The sequence below is a fragment of the Dermacentor albipictus genome, chromosome 2, assembly GCF_038994185.2.
Source record: "Dermacentor albipictus isolate Rhodes 1998 colony chromosome 2, USDA_Dalb.pri_finalv2, whole genome shotgun sequence".
Classification (NCBI taxonomy): domain Eukaryota; kingdom Metazoa; phylum Arthropoda; class Arachnida; order Ixodida; family Ixodidae; genus Dermacentor; species Dermacentor albipictus.
Genome location: NC_091822.1, coordinates 83,540,089 through 83,559,664, shown reverse-complemented (window position 1 = coordinate 83,559,664; position 19,576 = coordinate 83,540,089). Strand labels below are relative to the sequence as shown.

The 19,576-nt window shown below is 48.4% G+C and overlaps 2 protein-coding genes across 4 annotated transcripts in view; one reads left to right on the top strand and one right to left on the bottom strand.

The window, feature by feature from the left end:
• LOC135895834 (acetylcholinesterase-like) overlaps positions 1–19,576 on the top strand; it is a 132,002-nt gene that overhangs the window by 29,827 nt on the left and 82,599 nt on the right. For both annotated transcript variants that reach the window (XM_065424033.2, XM_065424035.2), the window contains exon 4: positions 17,604–17,853. In XM_065424033.2, coding sequence (XP_065280105.1) covers positions 17,672–17,853 — 182 coding nt within the window. In that variant the 5' untranslated portion in view covers positions 17,604–17,671. The remainder of the gene's footprint in view (positions 1–17,603; positions 17,854–19,576) is intronic.
• LOC135895839 (uncharacterized) lies at positions 10,452–12,499 on the bottom strand. 2 transcript variants are annotated; one of them, XM_065424037.2, is made up of 2 exons: positions 12,064–12,202; positions 10,452–11,899 (listed from the first exon to the last, which is right to left on the bottom strand). In XM_065424037.2, the coding sequence occupies exons 1-2, from the start codon at positions 12,111–12,113 to the stop codon at positions 10,807–10,809; spliced, it is 1,143 nt and encodes a 380-aa protein (XP_065280109.1). In that variant the 5' UTR covers positions 12,114–12,202; the 3' UTR covers positions 10,452–10,806. The 2 variants fall into 2 exon arrangements, with proteins under 2 accessions (XP_065280109.1, XP_065280108.1); XM_065424036.2 differs by having other exon boundaries at positions 10,452–12,499.

Below are 19,576 nucleotides of genomic sequence, written 5' to 3'. Positions count from 1 at the left end.
AGAAGGCAGTGATAACCAATGAGTGTTCGTGCTTTTACGTGCAAGTGGGCCTGCGAAAATATGGAATAGATGAAGGTAACCTTCACTAACTTGGTGAGGCAACAGAAATTCATGAGTGACATTAAGCTAGAAAATTTATGGAAGAGTATCTTTATCCAAGTGAAATATCAATAGCAAGTACTGATATAAAGCAGGAAACTTATACAAACATTTCATGGGTTGAACAGCACATGGAAGGCATTACCGAATCGTGATCGCCACGTTACCGATATCCTTGAAAAAAGTCTAGAATCATTGCATTCCACCGGTTATGCAATATGGGACATAAACCTGGAGGTTAACAAAGAAACTTGAGATGTCAAGGACTGTGTAGAAAGCGAAGTAACAAAAATTGTTGCAGATAGCATTAAGGCAGGAAGACAGTGGCGTAGTAAACCGTGGCAAGTGATATGCTAGTTGAGATTAAAAAAGAAAGGAATCGGCAGGCAGGCCATGCACGTATTCGATCACTTGTTGCCAATTCATATCAGGTGATTACATAAGCATTACAGAATGAATGTCAAGGAGAGAGAACTACAGCCAACGATGGTAGAAAATTGCGTAATGGGACAAGAATATGATGTTTGTAGGCATAGGATGCAATCAGCTCGTATAAGACGGGATTGTAGGGTGAGGCATTTGTTTTGCAGCGAACAAAAATAGGTTTGTGGTGCTGACAGTAGAGACTTGTGAAGGTGCAGGGCCACCTCAGCTGCTGGCACACTAATCAACATGACAATTGGCTGTGAAAAAGAAAACCCCAGTTTTGAAAAATAAAGCAATGTTGTCCCAACGCATTGTTTTACTAAGCATACTACGCTAGAGGCTTCCACATTTAAGGGCACTTAGTACTAATAGTGCAACGAGCATTTTTCTTTGTAAATAATGGTTTGTATGTGGCCGATTCATTCCAATACACTTTATTGCAGCAAAACATTCTGCTGCTGGAGCCACTCAACCGCCTGGTGGCAGTAGGCGAGCGCCAGGCACGTGCTCTTGAGAGTGTGGCAAAGGTCCAGAGGGCTGCTCCGCAACAGTAGTATCGGTGCCCTCACTGCTGTCCTGTCGAGCCCACAGAAGGCACCTTATAAAGGAGCTTTCAGTTTAATATTTTGTTTATTATTCAAGAACATGAATAAAATTATTGCAGTAAACATTGTGCTGTGCATATTAGGAGACTTATAACATGCACTTTGTGTCCCTTCAAAATAGGCAAAAACGTAAGACAACCTGTGCCACTCTTGGACCATGTAAATAAAAAATACACTAATGCAGCATACACGTCATCATGCTGTTTGTTCTTTCTATGTGCAAGAATACAGTGCGTGTTCATTAGCCACAAGATGAACGGTGTGTGTAATTCACAATGAAGAAAGGAAACAGCAGGAGCTTAATAATGCTATCACCTATAGACTGCGCATATGACTGCAACACTCCCCGATTCAAATGTGCCATTACATGCATGTTCGATACCACATATTCTTTAACATTGTCTTATAATTGCATGTACCATATTTCACACATCTTAAGCCCTTGCATAGCACACTTCTGATGTATCCATTTCATAGGCCAAATAATTGTACACTTTGTCCTTTTGTGTTGTATGAAAAGCAGCATCCTTTACAGTCGGATAAAACTTAAGAAGACAGGAGAGGCCCCACCCAGATGACCAAAGCGCAGCAGCCGATTGCCTACACGTCTAAAGAAATAGTCTCTCTCCAATGAGCAATATTAGTCTGTCTGGGTGCGTGCGTGCCCATTGGTGCAGGCTTGTGTCCACCTGCCTTAAAGTGCAGATTCCGCAGCCTCCTAAAGTTGTATCCGACTATAGAAACACGTAATGCCTTGCACCAGTTGCATAGACTTCTGCAATTTGATAGCACACAATGATCAGGAGCAGAAATCTATAAAGGCATCCAAGCAAAGCTGGCTGACCACACTTCCATTATGAGGGGCTGAAAAAGGTCTCGCCAAATATTCCCATGACGTCCTTGAAAAAGAGGTGGTGTTTGGCACTTCTTTAGAATCAAAAACAGATTACACTGAATGTTGTGTAGCACGTCAAAACAAACTGAGCTTGGTTATTTGCACAGCATGTAATGGAAGGTCGAGCTTCACATAGGAAACAAACTGCTCTGTCCAGTACAATTTTGAGGCCGGTATGGCACCTATTATGGCACCGGTATGGCACCTATTATGTCAACAGTGTCTATATACAAATTACACTTTTCACAGGCCATTGATTTCACCATTATTTTTGTGTGATGGTTCTTTCAATCAGCGCTTGTATTACATGAGCAGTTGGATTTGAAAGCAAAGCTTTGTTTGCAAACCTTCCGACTTCCATAATTGTGTGGCAAGGCACTGGCATGTTGTCGAATAGCTCACACTTCCTCGGTCCTGCACCAAAGAAGCCCAATGCTCTATTGGATCGCACAACAATTCAACGGCACACAAAGAAGTGTAACACACACAGCAAAGCATTCTGCTGTGTGTATTTCTCTTTGTGTCCCGTCGAATTGTTGTGCAATTAAACTTCAAGCTTCTATACCAATACACCGTCTTCAACCACACCAATGCTCTAGTTATTAGGCCACAATGGTGCACATCTTTGAAATTTCCCAACACAAATTAGTTCTCCGAAAAATCACAAATGTTAAATTTTGCAGCACAGCTGTATGTATGAACGTGCCATATTCTATACCACTAAACTCACAGGAATCAAAGAGGCAAGCATTAACCAGCCTTGCTGCTGCCGTTACCATTATCATCATGACACCAATGGAAAGACAGTGCCACGTTTCAGTAAAGGGAGTGCTGGAGGGAAAGGTGTGACAGCGAGGGCTTACAATAAAAATAACAGTTACGAGACATGTTCAATGCCAATATATGCTGCATGTCGCTCAGCCTACTTTGGCAATGCGGCAAGTGTTTACTCGTTTGGGCATATCACGTTTTGTGTAATCGTTGCTCTAAACCTGTACAAATGGTCGATTTGCTCTGCAAGTTTTATTTTTATCATGGTAGGTTAAAGACCCACTTTTCATTGGCATCTGCACCACATTTCTCCCGATATGTAATAATGCCTTGGTGGTTCATGACATCTTCACGTACAGAGAGTTCTGCAGAGTATCGGATGTGCATTGTTCTAATGCTTAAGAATTAGAGCCCCATTATGAGACGAAAATATAGAATTTATCCATCCAGAGTAACGCCGCCCCCCCCCCCCCAAAAAAAAAGACGATGCCCTGAACCTCTGGCACATGCATCGACAGTGAACAGACCAAACAATCTGAAGTATTTTCCTCATGCAAGCCAACACACTAAGATTCTCAATGCATTTTCATTTCGCCACAAATGCATAGGCACAACCGGCTTGGCGCAACATCCACATCTCGTGCTGCAACAAATTGTGCAATGCCTCGCTGTTTCATAGTGCGGCCGATAGATTACGCATGACCAAAATTCAGCATTGTGCATACTTAGTAACTTCACCAGTGAAGAACCCCAAGTTGTTTATCAGATTAGGATTCATAGGTTACTTCACACAATTAGTGATATCCATTTATCTATTTATACTTAACCCCTTTCCCAAGAAAGTGAGCCATTTGGAAGGCACCCTGACAGATAAGTAGAACAATCGACAAAAAGTGATCAACCAGCGAAAAAGTCTGTTAATCACAGTAACGCTGACATTGAAGGCGCCTTAATTCCTACGTACGTTCCGTCGACACACCCGACTACGTTCGTAATGTTCCCACGAAGTGGGAAGCATTCTTTTATATATGCCCGCTCCGCCGCAGTATTCTGGAAAGCTAGCCACCGCTTACGCACTGCCGCATCGATAAGCGCGTCATACACATCTCTGACACAGTGGCTAACAGTAGTTTGATGGCGTCCGATGTAACGCTCGGTGCCGACGCTTCCCTGAAAACTCCCAGTCCCGTAGAAACGGAGGGCACAGATGACTTGCTCTACGACGGTGAGCGAATGAAGCCCGCCACGCTGTCTCCGCAGACGAGAGTCTTCGCCTAGCTCGTCACACAGCCAGCACACTGATGTCTTCGACAGGCGAAAATGACGCTGAAACTCCCCGTCGGTCATGCAGGTGAACGGGTCCGGACGGTCATACTGACGCTTGCTGCCGCTGGATGCAATGAAACAGGCTGCTGCTGCCGCCGCCATGTTCCCGAGTTGAACTCGGAGGGGGTTTCGCGATGTACGAGTTTAGCACGAGTTCGCCTGTCAATCAAAACCAGAGGTCACGCCCCGCGCGACGCATGTAACTATTGCGCGCGCACCCACTACAGTTGGGCCACGCCCAACTTATCTTCCGGCAACAGCGACGCGGTGTCGAGCTGAGAGGCATCAACAATCTTGACCGCCGACATAAAACACGCACAACGCACTGTCATCGGTGATGTACTGAGCACCACTATCGAAAACAAAGCGTTGACTGTCGCTGGCATACATCCTCTCGGGCTGAGATCGCCGCACAACACGGTTTCACTGCCTGCATTGCGGCGCGTAGCGCACAGTAAATAATTATCGGCACGTCACTGTAGGTGCTTGCAAGGCGTCGAGGCGTCGAGGGGGACGACGATGCTGAAGAGTGCTTATTGCAGCAGTCGTTTCAGATGGCTGCTCTGTCATCGGTGATGAAACGGAGCCACAACGTCGTGAACACGATCAGCGTCCGAGAATCGCTCGCTCTTCTAGGCCCAGTTCAATGGCATTTCTTCATCACAAGCACTGCGCACTCAACAGTTCCAACACCTCTCTCCGTTCGAAATCTGATTTCATAAATGCACACAAGAGCCCTCACCTGCCAAAATGCGAGTGCTGCGGTGTCGTTACGATATCCATCTGCGATCGCTGCTGGCTCCAGCAGAGGTAATCCGCAAGCACCTTCGACTGCACAACACACTCATATACTGCGTACATGCGCTCAGAGGCGCCTTCACTGGGCAAGCGATGACAAGCGATGAATTCCGTCGCTGGGGAAGCACGCACGTTTCGCAATGTATCGCAGAGGCTTCGCGCACAAAGATAAACTGGTACATTTTCACTGAACTGCGTCACTACGCACTCTAAAATAACATACCGCCATTTTACAGCGACAGCTGTTGTGTCGTTTTTAGTCGGTAAAGCGGGGGCCTTAAAGCCTAGTGAAGCGCCTGCGATGAACAGCCGTACCGCGGCGCTGCGTTTCTATTCTCCTAATAGAGAAAGAGTGGCCATGACCCTCCATGGATCATGACCGACTTTATTGAGAATAGCACTGCAGCGCCCCTAGGCGACTTATCTACGTATGAACGCCCTCGTGCGTGCGACCCGCTTCAATGTACCGCTTCTAAGCTTTCGCCTCCCTGTCGCCACTCACGGCAAGAAGTGCAAAATTTAATAGTTTGCTCAATCTCCGTTTGTCATCACAAATTTCTAGCATTGAAAACGAAAAACAGATATCTAAAGAAATAAAAATGTGCGTTATTTATTTGTCGTATTTTAACGTATTCGTTTGAGTGAAAGTGTAGGTGCAAGAATGCGCCGCATGTACCCCGTTCGCATTCGATGGAGGATAGATAGATAGCGCCCGAAAGATGAGGCACGCCCTTGACGCGCCCGGGAAAGGCGTGGCAAACGGCTCACGGCAAGTGTGCTGACAGACAGCGGGGCAGTCACGGTATCGCTAAGTTGCGATAATCCGTTGATAACAATACGCGGCGCTGGCGCGTTTCGTTGTGCAACCTTCTGCGCTTGAAACGTGGAAGCAGCGTGCCGCGCAGGGTGCGCTCATGTTGTCATACGCGACTTCTTGTCTACATAATTTTTTGCCTGCACCTTCGGCCCGTTCCGCGCTATCTCCGTTCACTGACTGCCGTCGAGCAAACTCGGGCAAAACTCGGGTGAACGAGAAACTCGACGCATCCTGCATAGCACCCCTGCTTCCAGTTATCCGATATCTCGAGGGAGCTGACGTTGTTGTCCCACGCCCACTTTCACGAGGATTGACGTCGTACTGCCTGCGAAACGATGTCCTGTATAAGAAAAATTTCGAGAACAGCTAGGAAACGTTCCTTCTCGTCGTTCCGGTGGCACTGCGCGAGGAAGTTTTGCAGGCGTGTCACGACGATCCCTGTGCCGGCCACCTAGGCTTCGCGAGGACATTAGCGCGCATACGGCAAAAATACTATTGGCCACACCTATTTTCGTCGGTTCAGACCTAATGCTCCAAATCGGTTGAAGTGGTCAGCCGCGCGTACGTTGGGTCGTCTTCTGCGTGCACGTGGCCACGTTGAAACTCAATGAACCACTGAGTCACTGTAGCATATGAAGAAAATTCCCTACGATACCCATTCACCATCATATTGTGGATTTATTTGGCGGAGCTTCCTTCTTTCCACAATAACTTGATAAGGCTGCAGTACTCAAGCTTGAAATCGGGGGAGGACGCCATGTTTGACGGAGTGATGCAGAAAAAGTAACGAACTGGAAGGATTGATATTGTCACGGGGTGGTGACGTTGAAGTACACAGTAGCAATACTCTGCAGGACAAAACTAAGTTTTATTGGCCGAACCTGTGCCCACAAAAACAGGCTACACTTATAGCGCAACAATAGCGGCGAATACAGTCGGCGATCGTCGAAAATTTGATCAGCGGGTCAAGCGCGTCGGCTTTTATACAGCAGTCGTCGAATGTTTCACAGTAATCGCTGGGACCTGCGTGCCTTCCAGAAAGTTCTACATCATTCGCATCGCGCACACATGCGCTCAGATTACACAGGTTTCGTTCACAGACAGCGAATGTAAGCATCGATAACATCCCAGAAATTTCCGATACATGCAGGCGCGTCCTGCGCTGTGCGATAACATTTATTAGGTGGTGAAACGTGTCGCCCGATAACGACAAACAAGTACACGTGTCAATACCCCCCTCTTAAAAAGCATCGACCCGATGCTGCAAACGATATAACGAAAAACATCCGTAGCAAAGAGACCAACAAAATAAGGAAGTTCGTCAGCGTCCATAAAATGGTTTAAGACGCACCACATGGACCACTTCAGGTCATGCGCGGCGCCGCTGTGAATGCGAGATACCGTCTGGCACGACCTCATAGTCCAGTGGGCCAATACGTCGAATGACCTTGTAAGGTCCGAAATAGCTTCGCAATAGTTTCTCACTGAGTCCTCGTCGGCGTACCAGAGTCCAAACCCAAACAGGCTTGCCGGGCTTGTACTCGACGAAGCGCCATAGGAGGTTGTAGTGTGTCGGTTGTCGATACGCTGCTGGTTCTTGATTCGTAGGCGGGCGAGCTGTCGGGCTTCTTCGGCGCACTGAAGATAGGTAGCGACGTCAACATTCTCTTCATCAGTGGCGTGCGGCAGCATGGCGTCGAGCATCGTCGTCGGGTTCCTGCCGTAAACCGACTTGAACGGCGTAATCTGTGTTGTTTCTTGCACCGCCGTGTTGTTAGCGAAGGTTACACACGGCAGGACCGCGTCCAACGTCTTGTGCTCGACGTCGACGTACATTGCTAGCATGTCGGCGAGGGGCTTGTTCAGGCGCTCCGTGAGACCATTCGTTTGCGGATGGTAGGCAGTTGTCCTCCTGTGGCTTGTGTGGCTGTATTGCAGAATCGCTTGGGTGAGCTCTGCTGTAAAGGCCGTTCTTCTGTCAGCGATGAGGACTTCTGCGGCACCATGTCGCAGCAGGATGTTCTCGACGAAAAATTTCGCCACTTCGGCTGCGCTGCCTTTTGGCAGAGCTTTAGTTTCAGCGAAGCGGATGAGATTGTCCGTCGCCACGACGATCCACTCATTCCTGGATGTTGACGTCGGAAACAGCACCAACAAATGCACCCAATCCGCTGGAATGGTCGGCGAGGAGGTTCGAACGGCTGTAGTAAACCTGCAGGCCTTGTCGGTGGTGTCTTGCGTCACTGGCAGTCTCGGCATGTCTTGACATAACAGCCGCCGTCGGCGATCAGACGCGGCCAGTAATACCTTTCCTGTATCCTCGACAGAGCCCGGGAAAATCCGAGGTGCCCAGCGGTTAGATCGTCGTGTAGGGCATACAGTATTTCTGGACGCAGCGCTGACGGTACAACAATAAAGTAGCTGGCGCGGACTAGTTAGAAGTTCTTCACGACGAGGTTGTTTTGTAGCGTGAACGAAGACAACACGCGTTTAAATGATCCAAGGACAACGTCGCTGTCGCCTTCTAAATATTTGACGAGGCCTTTTAGCTCCGGGTCTGCTCGTTGCTGTTTAGTGAAGTCTTTCGCGCTTATTATTCCAAGGAAGGCGTCGTCGTCCTCGCCGTCGTCCGGCGCGGGATCGATGGGGGCGCGTCATAGGCAGTCGGCGTCTGAGCGTTTTCGTCCGGACTTGTAGATTACCGTGACGTCATATTCTTGCAGTATGAGGCTCCACCGCGCCTGCCATCCTGAAGAGTCCTTTAAGTTAGCTAGCCAACACAACACGCGATGGTCACTGACGACATTGAATGGCCTGCCATAGAGGCAACGGCGGAATTTTGTTCTAGCCTAAATGAGGGTGAGGCATTCCTTTAAGTCGTAGAATCATTGCATTCCGCTTTTGACGGCGACCGGCTAGCATAAGATATCACCCGTTCAAATCCGACTTTCATCTGCACTAGGACGGCACCGAGGCCTAGGCTACTGGCGTCAGTGTGGATTTCAGTATCGGCGTCCTCGTCGAAGTGTGCAAGTACCGGCGGCGACTGCATGCGTCGTTTGAGTTCTTGAAATGCGTCGGCCTGCGGAGTTTCCCACTTGAACTCAAAATCACATTTAGTTAGATGTGTTAGCGGCTTGGCGATGCGTAAAAAGTTCTTGACAAAGCGCCTATACTAGGCACGCATGCCAAGGAATCTGCACACTGCCTTCTTGTCGATTGGCTGCGGCAACTTTGCGATGGTAGCTGTCTTCTGCGGGTCGAGGCGTACTCCACATTTGCTGATGACGTGGCCTAGGAACAGAACGTCATCGTGAGCGAAGCAGCATTTTTCCGGCGTCAGAGTGAGCCCTGATGACTTGATGGTCTCTAATACTGTCGCAAGCCGCGTAAGGTGATCGTCGAAATTTCCGGTGAAGACGACGACGTCTTCCAAGTAAACAAGACACGTCTGCCACTTCAATCCTGCTAACACCGTGTCCATGACGCGCTTAAACGTTGCATGCGCCGTGCATAGTCCGAATGGCATGACCTTGAACTCGTAGGGGTCGTCTGGCGTGAAGAAGGCGGTCTTTTTGTGATCTTTCTCGTCGACTTCTATTTCTCAGTAGCCACACTTCAGGTCAATCGAGGAGAAGTATTTAGCATTGCAGAGCCGATCCAATGCGTCGTCTATCCGTAGAAGGCGGTATACGTCCTTCTTCATGATCTTGTTCAGTCGACTATAATCGACGCAGAAGCGTAGGGTTCCTTCCTTTTTCTTCAGCAGCACTACAGGAGATGCCCATGGGCTTTTCGACGGCTGGATGATGTCGTCGCGCAGCATTTCGTCGACTTGTTGCCTAATAGCTTCTCGTTCTTGCGTAAAAACTCGGTAAGGGCTCTGGCGGCGTGGTCGAGCGCACTCTTCGGTTACTCTGCGATGCTTTGCAACTGGTGTTTCTCCAATCATCGATGACGTCGAAAAGCAGTCTTTGTATCGTCGGAGAAGACTTCTGATCTGTTGCTGCTGACTCAAAGGAAGGCTTTGATTAACGTCGAAGTCTGGTTCGTGGACTGCGCTCATCTAGGTAGATGCGGCAGAGTCCGAGAGGACAAAGGCATTGCTGGTTTCCACCATTTCCTCGATGTACGCGATTTTCGTGCCCTTGTAGATGTGCTTGAACTCTTGGCTGAAGTTGGTTGGCATAACTTCCGCTTTCGCTCCGTGGAGTCGAGCGATCCCTGTTGCGACGCAAATTTTACGGTCGAGCAGTCGACGTTGGTCGCCCTGAATGACGCCTTTTACGTCAGCGGGTGGTTTGGTGCCGACGGAAATAATAATGCTGGAGCGCGGCGGGATGCTCACTTCATCTTCGAGCACACTAAGGCGTGGTGACTACGAGAGCTCTCCGGCGGTAGCGCTTGATCTTCCTGAAGCGTTATCGATTTTGACTTCACCATGCACCATGGACCATGTTGGTTCAGAAAGTCCATGCCGAGAAAGACGTCTCGTGAACACTGTTGGCGGATAACGATGGTGGCAGGGTAAGTCCGGTCATGAATGTTAATTCTTGCCGTGCATATTCCAGTCAGCGTAATGAGGTGTCCACCAGCGGTTCGAATTTGGGAGCCTTTGTCGTCACTGGGCCCTGCCATGGGCGCGGAGGGGGCGCGGTGTGTCGTGACACGGCATACGAGCGTGACGCGTATGTGTGTCGGAAGGAACAGTCGACGAGCCGCGGTCCGGGTGACGAAAGGGAAAAAGTCCCCCGTTTATTGTGCTGGCCGATAATATACATTCTGGGGACGTCACGTGTCACAAGTAGCTTGGCAATCGCAGTGGTCGTCCAGCTATCTGTCGTGACGTTGCACGCCGCACACAGGCGGGCGATAACAGCACATCCCTCTTTCTCAAGCACAGGAACATTCGCACATACATTGTAGAGAATATGTTATAACAGAAAAAAACAACAGCAAACCACTCAAAGTGAAGTCGTGTGGATTTCATCACCACAAAAGAACATTCGAAAATACAAGACAGAACATATTTTGTACTAGAAAAACACTGAACACTAAACACCAAAGCACTACTCATCAAAGCCCAGTCGGATGGGTTTCTTCACCAGTCTACCAAACCGTGTTACAATTGGAGTGGGGTCACCACTGGCCACCGCGCGAGTTGGAGGCCCCGCTGAATCTGTTGCAGTCGCGCCATCTGGGCTATGAGCCAATTGTGCCGCGCTAGGTTGTAGCCTGATTCTGTATTCTCCTGGGATAGTGCCTAGATTACGACTCATGCGCGGAAAAAGTGTCTCATACCGTTGCTTGTCTGCAGTCAGCGAGTCGGCAAATTTAACGATACCTAAAGCCTCTAAGGCTGGCAGCCCGAGAAGTACGTCGCGAAGAGGGCTAACGACATAGCACGTTTGTCGGACAGTCCTCTGTTTCCACGCAATCTCTGCGACAAATTTGCCTAGAACATTGAGCTTGTTCCCGCCAGCCCCCTGTAGTACCTCGTCTGCGTTATCCAGGTGGGTGGGCAATCCTGGAAATGTAGAAGGTAGAACCGACACTTCTGCACCCGAATCAACTTTAGCAAGGATAGGCACAGAGTTTATCAGAACCTGCACATAGCGCGCTTTCCCGGCCGCGTCAATCGCGCCAATGAAAGTTTCCCCGGTACCATGTTCGACAGCCCAGACGCGTACCTTTCTTTGCGCTGACCCAACTTTCTTAAGGCAGGCTTTCGCAAAATGTCCTTTGTTACCACAGTAGTGGCACTTGGAAGCCTTGGCTGGGCACGTCGACCTCGGGTGCGCGTCGCCGACGCAGTAGGGGCACCGTCCCTCTTTGTGCTGCGGGCGTTTCTGGTGGCCTACGGCGTCCACGATGGCGCCTTGGTCCTGAAGTTCTGGCGGGCTCCCGATGTGGACACCCTCCGGTCGAAGGCTCTGCTGCTGCTGACGCACGGTTTCCTTGAGGCGAGCCTTGGCTAGCGCCGTAGCCAATGTCAGCTGCGGATCCATCTGCAAGGCCTCGGATAGTTGCACGTCCCGGAGCCCGACGACAAACCTGTCCCGGTTGAGTCTCTTGTTCATATCCCCAAAGTCGCAGCGGTCTGCCAGCACGTGAAGTGCGGTTGCGAATTGATCCACCGACTCTTCTGGCCGTTGCTGGCGTCTGTGAAAGCAGGCACTTTCATAAACAATGTTCCGCTCTTTGACGAAATGACTGTCGAACTTCTGCTTCACGACATCATAACTTTTTGCTTCATCGTCGGTCAGCTCAAATGTAGCAAAGACTTCGCGAGCTTGGCGTCCCATTGTGTAAAGTAACGTGCGTACCTGGGCCTCTCCCGAACGTTCGTTGAGAGCTGTGGCGAAGCGGTAGTCATCGAAGTGGTCGATCCACGCCGGCCACTCTGACGTTTTGTCAAAGTCCAGCGGTGGTGGCTGTTGGAGCCCGGGGATTACCGTTGCGGGCTTGTTTGCCATTTTCTGGAAATGCTGCCGTCCACGGCCTCAGCGAGATAGTTGACCACCGCCCACTTCTGACACCATGTCGTGACACGGCATACGAGCGTGACGCGTATTCGTGTCGGAAGGAACAGTCGACGAGCCGCGGTCCGGGTGACGAAAGGGAAAAAGTCCCCCGTTTATTGTGCTGGCCGATAATATACATTCTGGGGACGTCACGTGTCACAAGTAGCTTGGCAATCGCAGTGGTCGTCCAGCTATCTGTCGTGACGTTGCACGCCGCACACAGGGGGGCGATAACAGCACAAATGTGACGGCGGGCAACAGCGACGTATGGCATCGCTTGCTGTTGAGGCAGCGGCGATCCACGGGATACTCCGAGTTGTTGCAGCTTCTTACGTATGGCGTCGGCAATTAAAGCCACTTGAGGCTGTGATAACGGGAACAGCTTCTGTAGCTCCTCCCCAACGACCGCTCAGTTAGTCTCGCGCATGTCGTCGGTGGCCAGTGACTGAACTCCGGCGTAGCTTGTCGAGTTCGTGCGGCGGTTGAATTGCCCGTTTGCATTTCCAGTGTCTTCTCGATGGTAGTGGCCTCGCGAAGAAACTCGTGGACAGTCTTCGGTGGGCTTCGTACCATGCCGGTGAAAAGTTCCTCCTTTACACCACGCATCAGTAGGAGGACTTTCTTCTCCTCCAACATTTCCGGGTCGGCGTGGCGGAATAGGTGGCTCATCTCTTCTGTAAAGATTGGAGTGGTCTCATTAGGCCGCTGCACTCGGGTTTCTAGTAGTGCTTGGGCTCGTTCTCAGCATACGACGCTTGTGAGTGTCTGCAGTTAGCCGCTTCGGAACAGGTCCCATGTCGTTAACGCGGCTTCTCGGCTCTCGTACCATGTTCTGGCAGCGTTTTCCAATGCGAAAAAGACATGTCGAAGTTTGTCGCCGCTGTTCCCGCTGTTAAAAGCAGCGACCCTCTCGTATGTCTCAAGCCAGGTTTCCGGGTCCTCGTATCTAGAACCGCGGAACGTCGGAGGCTCCCTGGGCTGCTGCAGAACGATGGGGGACGCTGGGGCTGCAATTGGGGTCGACGGGGCAACGATCTTCCTGGTCGTCTCAGGCAAAAGTGCCTGCTCCGGGGGCAGTCCTTGCAGGCTGCGGCAACCTCGCTTGTTCTTGGCGACGTTGGTGTTGTATTCCGCGTGCGGGCTTGGGTAACGGCTTTGTGGTGGCGTGCGGTACATGAACGCAAAGCACCTTCACCAGATCTCACGTAGTGGTGACGTTCAAGAACACAGTAGGCAATACTGTGCAAGACAAAACTAACTTTTATTGGGCGAACCTGTGCCCACAAAAACAGGCTACACTTATAGCGCAACGATAGCGGCGAATACAGTCGGCGATCGTCGAAAATCAGATCAGTGGGTCAAGCGCGTTGGCGTTTGTACAGCAGTCGTCAAATGTTCCAGAGTAATCGCTGGGACCTGCGCGCCTTCCAGAAAGTTTTATATTATTCGCGTCGCGCACACGCGCGATCAGATAACACAAGTTTCGGTCACAGGCAGCGGATGGAAGCATAGATAACATTCCAGAAACTTCCGATACATGCAAGCGCGTCCTGCGCTGTGCGATAACATTTGTTAGGTGGTGAACCGTGTCGCCCGTTAAAGACAAACAAGTACACGTGTCAATATACAAACTTTGATAAGCTGCAGATATGAGCTAAACAAAAGGTAGAGGGGAGGCAGGTCACTGTCAGATATTTGGTTATAGCGAAGTTGTAAAACTTATTGATCTCCCCTCGTACGTCGTCTGAGTGCAAGTTTTTCGACTGAACAACGCAGACGCCACTGCACCTTGAGCGCGTCCTGTGACTCTAGGTCAGATCTAGAGAGAGAGAGAGAGAAAGGCGCGCAAGACTCTTGACAAACAAGAGCTCTACCGCACATCATGTAGTACACGGTTGTCGAGGCGCCAATGAGAAGGGAAGCAAACTTCAGGTACAATTGGTCTGTTATCTGAAAGGTAAACAAAAGATAAAGGTAAAGCTTTCAGATAAGATTGTAAGGCACGGTCTCACCTGCTTGATGAAGCCCTGCGCGGCCACGTCCAGAGAAATGGAGAGCCATGAAAAAGTCGATATGTATCCAACAAGGAAAAGTGCTGGTCGAGATGACGCAACTTCCGTGCGTTCCAATCGGTTCGACGACTAGCGCGATCCTTGGCGATGTGCTCTCGTGCCTAAAACACAATTAAAATCCCCAACAAGCACCACGGGACGACCAACCAGGAAATACACGTCCAGGGAACTGAAAAATACGTAACCTAAATGAGCACTGTAAACACAGCTCCAATATATATTAGACCAGATTGCTTGAGATTACATTCCTGCCTCTACGTCTTAGCATCACTGTAGCAGAAATGCATCAAGCCATGAATGGGCACACTGAACAGCTCATAACGAAACAAAGCTGACTACTTACAAAAGTGTAGACAAGTGGTGCAATCGCTATGGTGTTATGCCTTCAAGCATCATCATCAACAGCAGCAGCAGCAGACTGGTTACGCCCACTGCAGGGCAAAGGCCTCCCCCCTACTTCTCCACCTACCCCGGTCGTGTACTAATTGTGGCCATGTTGTCCCTCCAAACTTCTTGATCTCATCAAGAATTTCCTAATTTCCTAATTTCATCACCTAATTTTCTGCCACCCCCTGCTATGCTTCACTTCCTTTGGAATCCAGTGCGTAACCCTTAATGACCATCGGCTATCTTCCCTCCTCATGACATGTCCTGCCCATGCCTATTTCGTTTTCTTGATTTCAACTAAGATGTCATTACTTCGCGTTTGTTCCCTCACCCAATCTGCTCTTTTTTTATCCCGTAACGTTACACCCATCATTTTTCTTTTCATAGCTCGTGTCGTCGTCCTCAATTTGACTAGAACCATTTTCGTAAGCCTCCAGGTTTCTGCCCCGTACGTGAGTACTGGTAAGACACAGCTGTTATACACTTTTCTCTTGAGGGATAATGGCAACCTGCCGTTCATGATCTCTGAATGCCTGCCAAACGCACACCAGCCCATTCTAATTATTCTAATTATTTAAGTTTCATAATCTGTTTCCGCGGTCACTACCTGTCCTAAGTATATGTATTCCATTACCAATTCCAGCGCCGCGCTACTTATCCTAAACAGCTGTTCTCTTCCGAGACTGTTAAGCATTACTTTAGTTTTCTGCAGATTATTTTTAGACCCACATTTCTTCTTTAGCTCTTCAGGTCAGTGAGCTGTATTTCAATTGGTCCACTGAGTTACTAAGCAACGCAATATCATCAGCGAATCGCAAGTTACTTAGGTATTCTCCATTAACTATTACCCCCAATTCTTCCCAATCCAGGTCTCTGAATACCTCGTGTAAACATGCTGTGAATAGAATTGGAGAGATCGTATCTCCCTGGCTGACGCCTTTCGTTATTGGAATTTCGTTGCTTTCTTTATGGAGGACTACGGTGGCTGTGGAGCCGCTATAGATACCTTTCAGTATATTTACATACGGCTCATCTACACCCTGATTCCGTAATGCCTCCATGACTGCTGAGGTTTCGACTGAATCAAACGCTTTATTGTTATCATTGGAAGCTATATATAAGGGATGGTTACATTCCGCACATTTCTCTATCACCTGATCGATAGTGAGAATATGGTCTATTGTTGAGTAGCCTTTACGGAATCCTGCCTGTTCCTTTGGTCAACAGAAGTCTAAGGTGTTCCTGCTTGTAGTTGTGGTTTCTTTAGTAAATACTTTGTAGGCAACGGACAGTAAGCTGGTCGATCTATTATTTTTCAAATCTTTGGTGTCCCCTTTCTTATGGATTAGGATTATCTTAGCGTTCTTCCAAGATTCCGGTACGCTCGAAGTCATGAGGAATTGCGTATACAGGGTAGCCAGTTTTTCTAGAACAATCTGCCCACCATTCTTCAATAAATCTGCTGTTACCTGATCCTCCCCAGCTGCCTTCCCCCTTTGCATAGCTCCCAAGGCTTTCTTTACTTCTCCCGGCGTTACTTGCGGGATTTCAAATTCCACTAGACGTCTCTTCCATTATGGTTGTGGGTGCCACTGATACTGTTTAAATTTCTATAGAACTGCCCAGCCACTTGAACTATCTCATCCTTATTAACAATGATACTGCCGGCTTTGTCTCTTAATGCATACATCAGATTCTTGCCTATTCCTAGTTTCTTCTTCACAGCTTTTAGGCTTCCTAAATGCAGTCAAGAAGGAACTAGGAATAGGCAAGCTTTCAATGAATATATGCAATGCTCGCTTCACTTTGCTGAGCGCTTGTAGCCTTAGCCTTACGGGGATATGAGCCATTGCTTACGGCGCTATGAGCCATTGGGAAGGTCTGGTGGTTTTGCTTGTGCCGCTGGACTAGACGACGCGTTTCTGTGCGTTGTATGCGCTATGCCAATGAATGTATGGACTGTGCGCTTCACTATTATGAGTGCTCGTAACCTCTCTATTACAAGAGGGATGAGCCATTGAATCTTTAGCTTTCATAGGGGGTTCGAGCGCTTGCTGCTGATGACTTTTGTACCATTCGGCCGGATGACCTTTTCTATTCAAGGCCATGTGGTGTATGACCTATTTTAAGGTTTTGCCTTAAAAAGCGGCAGTTGCAGACCAAGTCAGGCGCCAAATTATGTGCTGAGAGGGGATTTGCCCCCACACGACGGATGTACGGGTGGGGGTATTCGTCTGTGAAAACACGGAAAACATGAAGGCGGACTGGCGAATAAGGCATTGTAGTAGTACACCGTGCACACCCAATGAAATTAGGTGGAGCGGTTAAAGAAAAGGAAATACGTTTTTGCTTACTAACACGGATTCCGCTCCAAAGCACTTTGCACTGGCAATGACCCACCGAAGTGGTGGCATGATGTCCTCGAATCTAGCGCAGAGCGCTGCTAAGAACTCCCGACATTAGACACGTGAACCAACAAATGGACACACAACAGCATAATACAAGGCGATTTAGAACCGAAATACAGGCTCCGGCAATCGCGCAGAAGATATTTCCAAACTCATTTCCGAGATAGATTGCTTTCATTACTTCAACACCTATTCGCAGCCTGACTGCAATTGTTAGAAGTAAAGAAAAAAATGAAGTATAATAAAGCGGCCACTCTACGAATTGTTCAAACGGTTTTCGTTTCATTAAATCAACTCTGCTAAGATCTTGGGATCGATTTTGAAGCTTTGTCATAATATATATATTCATTTTATGTTTGCCCAATGTGTACTAATTTTTCGCGGTTTGAATAGCACCGCACATTTCTGAAGCGGTTAGTAGTTTTAGCAAGTGTCCTCCTATATATACATTTACAAAACCTTAATTCTATCGTAGTCTTTGTCTTCTACTCATCGCCCGTAGGTAGCTGCAGATTATAGCGCGAAGAAGAGGAAGGAGAAGTAATGGCGTCTACAGTTCCGGGCACTGCAACCCCTCAAGTAGCCAGCCCAGAGGACGTTGTGACGGGTGCCACTGACGGCCCTAAGTTACGCAAGCACAAGAAGCGCAAGGGTCATCGATCGGGCTCCACTAAGGAGCCCAAGGATCAGAAGCGGGGCATTATGACGCCCATGAATGACCACGAGTGAGTACGCCTGATTATTCCTGACTGATGCGAGGCATCGTAGTGACGCTCCCTGCATTTGCAGATGTTTTGCCTCGATTCTCACACAAATCATAATTCCGTGTTCATAGCCTTATGCTCGTGAGTTTATATTTGCAAGGTGTGCTGTCAGTCGGACCGCCCACTTCTTCGATGACTTACTTAACCACGCAACTAGTGAAGGTCCATATTTGAAGTTAATTCATCCACTTTAGGTGTCTTTGGGAACTTGAACCAAATTTCCGCTTGTGACACTAAAAGAATATGGAATAAGTTAACAGTGACCTCTGCAGGGGCAGGGCCTGTGAGAAAGTGCACTAGCAAGCGCCTTCGAAGGCAAAATTAACAGTTGGAGAAAGAGAGCCCACAAAGCATAAATGTATCTGTCTAGGTTAGTCGCTAGTGACGTAGCCCCCGTGTCATTCATATTGTGTCTTGCCTGAAGACAACAACAACAACAACAACAACAAAAGGTTTATCGTCCGTATTTCCGGTTTCACTATGACATGATGCCTTGTGAAATTCTATCTCGACCTCCGTAATTCCACATAGGGACCACAAACAGTGTTTTTGCTCTCAACGACGCGACTCAGCGACTCAAAATTCAGCGACGCGATGCATAAATAAAAGAAACCTCTAAATCAACGCACAGAACGAACTTCAGATTACTTCAAGAACACATAGGCGAATTTGAACGCAATTAGCTGCCTTGAGAGCGAGCATGTTTTGCCATGTAAAGCTTTATATCTGCGTTTCTGACTAGAGTTTATGTGAAAGTATGTATTCTTTTTGTAGAATGCTGCTTCTAGTGGCACTAGTTGCGTAAGTCGGCAAGGTTTTCAAATTACTTTAGTTTACCAAGTTGTCCGCAAGCTATCGTAAAGCCCTCGAGCCACGATTAGCAAGGTAATTAGCATTTGCAAATATTTGAGTGCCACTCCTCTACATGAGAGCCCACGCTAATGCATGAACGGGTATGTCTTCGTGTTTTCTGTCTTACTGAATGTAACGTCCTAAATTCCACCATGAACAAAAAAATATAGGATTGAGTGACCAAACGGAAACCGCTGGCTGCGATGGCGCAGTACTGGCGGGCTTCAGATTAATTTAGTGTGTAGGGTATTCTTGAACGTCCACCTAGGCATTAGTATGCCTCTCCCATCGCTATGCAGCTGCCGCAACTGGGAATCGCAACCGTAGCCACCTCCTCGGCAGCATAACGCCATTTCTCGCATGGCTGATCAGAGTTCAGTCTTCAATACCAACCAATCAATAAGGGCCCAGCCGACAACAACAGTTGATTATGTTCAATACAGTCGATAAGGTTGAGCTCGTGAGCGTTCAGCTGATCAGTGTAGTTTCGCCACGGATTTTGAATTTGCATCTCTCGAAGCAAGTGCTCGGCACAGGATTCCCGCTGAATGACCATCACTTTTCTAGCACTGGGGTTGAAGTCCGCATTTAGGGACTGTCCTGCAATGTTATTAATTGCGAAATTGAATAATGAAAATTTGTTAGTATGCTAACAAAACTGTTGAATATCCATTAAAAATGGGATTAGCGTATTCAAGTTATTCAGCCGATGAGCAGGTGTATTTGGCTTTCCAATAAGCCTCTGTACATTAGCATAGCTAATTCGGTATATTTGTTTTATTGGTGTTCACGGTAGCTTGCCTAACTTTCTTGCTTTTGGTGCGATCCATTG